Here is a 4,712-nt window from a genome sequence, read left to right as displayed (position 1 = left end):
TATTATCTCCTGATTTTATGTGTAAATAAATTATACCATTATTCATTTCAATTCTCTGTGACCAAAACAAAAACCGAAACTTTGGCTACTTGTATCTCATAAATGGCTGGTTCGATTTCCTTCAAATTTGGTATGTGGTCTCTCCTACTTGGTGGATATCTGTACAGCAAAATTAGTTCAATTAACCACATGATGATCATAACAACACAGCAGATAATCACACCACACATGATGATAACGATGATGACCATTAGTGCACAGAGCTACATATGTACGAAAATCATGTTTTCTTTCTTCCTGTCAATGTATGCACACTGTGGTGTGCCGGCTTCTTGGGCTGCACAGCACACTACTGTGTGTCTTGATCTCAGGCTGAATCTGAAAGCATCTTTAAGGTTGCATGTTTTAATTGACTAGTTTGGATAATTCTGTTTCTGAAATAAATCACATTCATGCTACAAAAATGATTTTGCACACATTTTAATTGATTCAGTGAACAGTGAAAGAAGATTTAAATTGGTAAAACCTATATACCATCAAATTTGCCTCTTCATTGAGAATATGAATATCTTTATTTAAGTTATGTGCCATGAAGCAAACATGAGTTATGTGTGTTTGTCTATGTTATGGTAAAATTGTTGCTGTTGATAAGCTTGAACAACCCTTTTGCTTGAAAACATGGGTGGATCAAGGCTACAAACTTATGAATTTTGTGGTGAACACAGTGAGACAATTAAGTCCTACAGTAACTCCATAGTCTGTTGCACTTGTGACTTACGTATGATCAACCAAATAAAATTAATACCTGTAATTTGTTTTCCATACAGTCACAGCATTCTTGCAAGTACAAATCAGTTGTTATGTTCCAAGTATTAGCCGGAAAAGACAAAACTGTTTTGGGAAAGGTATTTTTATTTCAAGGGAGGGGGATAAACACTGATGCAAATGTCATAAATAATTGCTATACTACTGCTATGTTACTTTTACTACTACTTTTGTTGTGTTACTACTATGTTACTTACATCATCTATATATGCCACAGTATTAATTATGTTACCTTTTGTGTATAGTTTATATGGCACATAAGTAGAAATTATCAGATTTTAGTGCTATTGTATTAGGACTCAGTTTTGCAATTATGGTTGAACAAATTGTGGATGGAAAACTGAAAGACCACTGCATGTTTGTCTGTAAGGTATTATTTCATCTCAGTATTCTTGTCTTTATAATATAGCTATCAGCACCCAATTCATCGATTGACAGTTAGTTAATTAGCTTCTCATTTTGTACATGCTTGGTGTTGCTGAGAAATAACAGTAAAAATAAAATAATAGTATACCATATTTTGGCAAGCAGAATATTTAGCGTTTGCTTAATAATTTACATTTGCTAAGAATTAGTTTGATGAGATGCATGTCTAAAAAGTGGAGTCACATATGTATGGTAGCATGTCAACTAGCTACGTGGCTTTCAAGGTGGCTTCTGGTTTTTGCAAAGATATATTATACATGGTAAACACTTTAATAATTACCTCATTGGCCTGCATACTGGAGAGACTTTCATGTGAAACAAAGATGTATTCAATCCATAACTGGTGCAGCAAAATGACTGGAACATTTTCCGAGCAAATATGATCTCCAGCTTCCTTTCAGCAAAAGAGTAGGACCTTAACCTGCGATATTACAGACAATCGTAGAATTGTTTGATTAATGCAGACTGGGGTTCTGTACATCAACCTTGCTTCTTGCCTGATCTCCTGCCTGTTCAATCAGTTAAAATATTAGAAAAACAATATGGCGAGATGTTAATTTGGCAGTTTTGTCTGCCAAATTGCGAATTTTAATTCCACACCAAAATTTGTGCTCATACAGTATGTATACAAGTTATGATTTATGATTAAAGGGAGACTACATCAGCTCAAAAGAGCTGCTTTTAGGTCATTACACTGTAATATCTTATAGTGATGTGCATCTTCCTCAGAAAGTAACTTTGCTACAGCAGCTAGAATGGCGAAGAATATACAACAGGTAGAGAAAGATAAACAGAAATGGGAAGAAGAAAACATCAAAATAAACAGCACATCTACGTTTCATGGACAAGTAATTGACTTAAATGTTGGTGGCACACATTACTCAACCTCACGTTCCACACTGACCAAGCATCCTGAGTCAATGTTGGGAGTGATGTTTAGTGGTAGACATGATTTAGAAACCATGAAGTGTAGTGATGGTAGTTACTTCATTGATAGAGATGGAACACACTTTAGACACATACTCAACTACTTGAGGGATGGGGAAGAAGTAGTCCAATATTTTCCAAAATCAACTGAAGCTTTACATGAGATTCTTCATAAAGCAACATATTATCAACTTGAAGGTCTTGTTGATGCACTAAACGCAATAATAACACGTGAATTAAGTGTTTTCCCCTATGGCAAGTATCTTAATGAATTCCGTTATTACAATTATTCTGAGAAATCTGATTATCAACTTTGCTCAAAGCAAGCTGTCTCATACAAGGATACAAACATGAGAGGAAGTTTTTTTGATGGCGTGAAGTTTGAACATCCAGCATCTTTTATTAATTGCAACTTTACTGGGTATGGTTTCATAAATTGTTGTTTTTTATCAGATGTCACATTTGAAAATTGTATTCTTGATGGAACAGTGTTTACTAACATCGTTGGACTAGTCGCTAGAGTTAGCTTTATCAACACTAAAACTGACTACATTACTTTTGACAGTGAATTAAAGGCAGGACTTCAGTCTGCTGGGAAGATTAACTAGTTTGTTAGCTTGTGTCATTGCTGCTGTGATAAACTGGTATTTGCTGAGTAACTAAATTTTATGTACGTTTAGGCATTTTTAGCATGTAATTACTGATGTATTGTGTATAATATGTACAGTACTATCCACTGCAGGAAGAGTGAAACAATCACACAATCAAATAGACTGCATGAGCTACATTCTTAGTACATGCTGCAGTTGTAATACTGCCATGTAAATTATTTGCAAGTTGCTACCGTGGTATGTTCTAATGTAAATCATTTTTCACATACCTCATAAAGGTAGCATTAATTGTGCTATAACTTACCAATGCATAATTCAGTTGAATACAGCGATGTATGCCACCTTTGTGTAGCAATGTTACTTGTCCTTTTATGCTATAATAGCAGCTATATATACACATTATTCTATACTAAATGAAGTCATATGGGTAGTTGGCACTAGTTGTCAAACAACATGTCCACGTTATTTTTTGTAGTCAGCCTGCACTATGCCAATTATACTATAGTGTTCCTTTACTTGTGTTGTAAAGCAATTATAAATAAACATTGTCAATACACAATTACACATACAGAAAAACAGGTTAACAAAGTTGCATATTGTTGTTATTTATTTGTAATTGCTCCATCATGTTTGATGATTCTACAATATCTATAGGTAATGTTACAGAGTGTGTGCGTGTGTGTGTGTGGACGGGCGGGCAGCCTCAAACCTGCAGCCATCTGATTGACACTCGAATGCTTACAGGAGTCTGCCAGGCAGTGAGGATGTTTTCTCCTTGTCAATTTCAAGTATATATATCCATAGGAACTCTAGAGAGTGACTTATTATCTATTAAAGTACCCCTTGTGAAACCAAATGGACATTGGTTTATTTATTAAGGCTTTACAGCACAAGTGCTGAAGGTCTGTAGGACACCTGGTCCTACAGTTTGTTTAGAGTTGTTACATAAAGTGTGTTTGAAAAGGTGGAGATTTCTTTCTCTTTTCTTTCTTCTTTTAGTTCTTCTCACAATAGCTGGTTAATTCAGCAGTCATGTCAGGGTTGATGTATACATTATTAAAATTTCATTTTGGTGTTTAATCTGAGTTTGTTGATCGAGACAAAATTTTCCATATATTTACTGCATTGTCTAAACATATATGTAAGGGTCTAATCTTATTAGTCTATTCCTTGCCAAGCTGAGTAATCAAAGAAATTTGAGCATCTACACCCAGGAAATTACACAAGTCATTGAAGATGGATGTATCGGCATTCATGGGGCTCTCTGGCAGGTTATAGATTATTAAATTACATATTCAGCTTTCATGATCTGAGAGTTCATTGACAGCATCAAAAGCAGTGAAGGTTCTGAGGATGGAAGAGAGACAGGGGGAGAACATACGTTTAGCTGTTTAAATGATTCTAAACAGTATATACAGTATACAGTGGCTTAAGTATAACAGTATAAAGGGTATAGAGATTGCTATACATTGTATCACAATTGACACCGGCAGGTCCAAGAATTTTATTGTTATTAGGTATACTTAATCAAAGAAAGCACTCATAGTTATTTGCATGTGTATACACACACATCTGTACTGTAATGTACAATTAATTATGATAACAATTTGTACATCAAATTAAAATTGTGACACACTGGCAATTTCAAGAATTTTAATCTTATGTATTGCGTTAATCAAGGCAGCACTTGTGTAGCCAGGGCTAATACCTAGCTAATATATAGCACACACTGGAAGTGGTATAGACATGATTTGGCGATAAATCAGGAAAATTTTGGCGTAGAAAATTTTCATCTCAGTATTAATAAAATTTTGACACAACTTATTTTCGTCCTGGCATACTCAATGAAAAGTTTTGAAGGAATAGCTAACTATACGTTAATATATAGTATGCGCAAATTATTGGCATAGTTAAAAAATCTGT

The 4,712-nt window shown here is 34.6% G+C and overlaps 1 protein-coding gene across 1 annotated transcript; it reads left to right on the top strand.

Moving 5' to 3' along the window:
- The first annotated feature begins 2,006 nt into the window (after window positions 1–2,006).
- LOC136263783 (uncharacterized) lies at window positions 2,007–2,786 on the top strand. Its single transcript, XM_066058410.1, has one exon. The coding sequence runs from the start codon at window positions 2,007–2,009 to the stop codon at window positions 2,784–2,786; it is 780 nt and encodes a 259-aa protein (XP_065914482.1).
- The last annotated feature ends 1,926 nt before the right edge of the window (window positions 2,787–4,712 follow it).

This window comes from Dysidea avara, chromosome 8 (assembly GCF_963678975.1).
Source record: "Dysidea avara chromosome 8, odDysAvar1.4, whole genome shotgun sequence".
NCBI classification, from domain to species: domain Eukaryota; kingdom Metazoa; phylum Porifera; class Demospongiae; order Dictyoceratida; family Dysideidae; genus Dysidea; species Dysidea avara.
The sequence above is the reverse complement of the archived record's forward strand: the minus strand, read 5'-3'. Positions and strand labels throughout refer to the sequence as shown.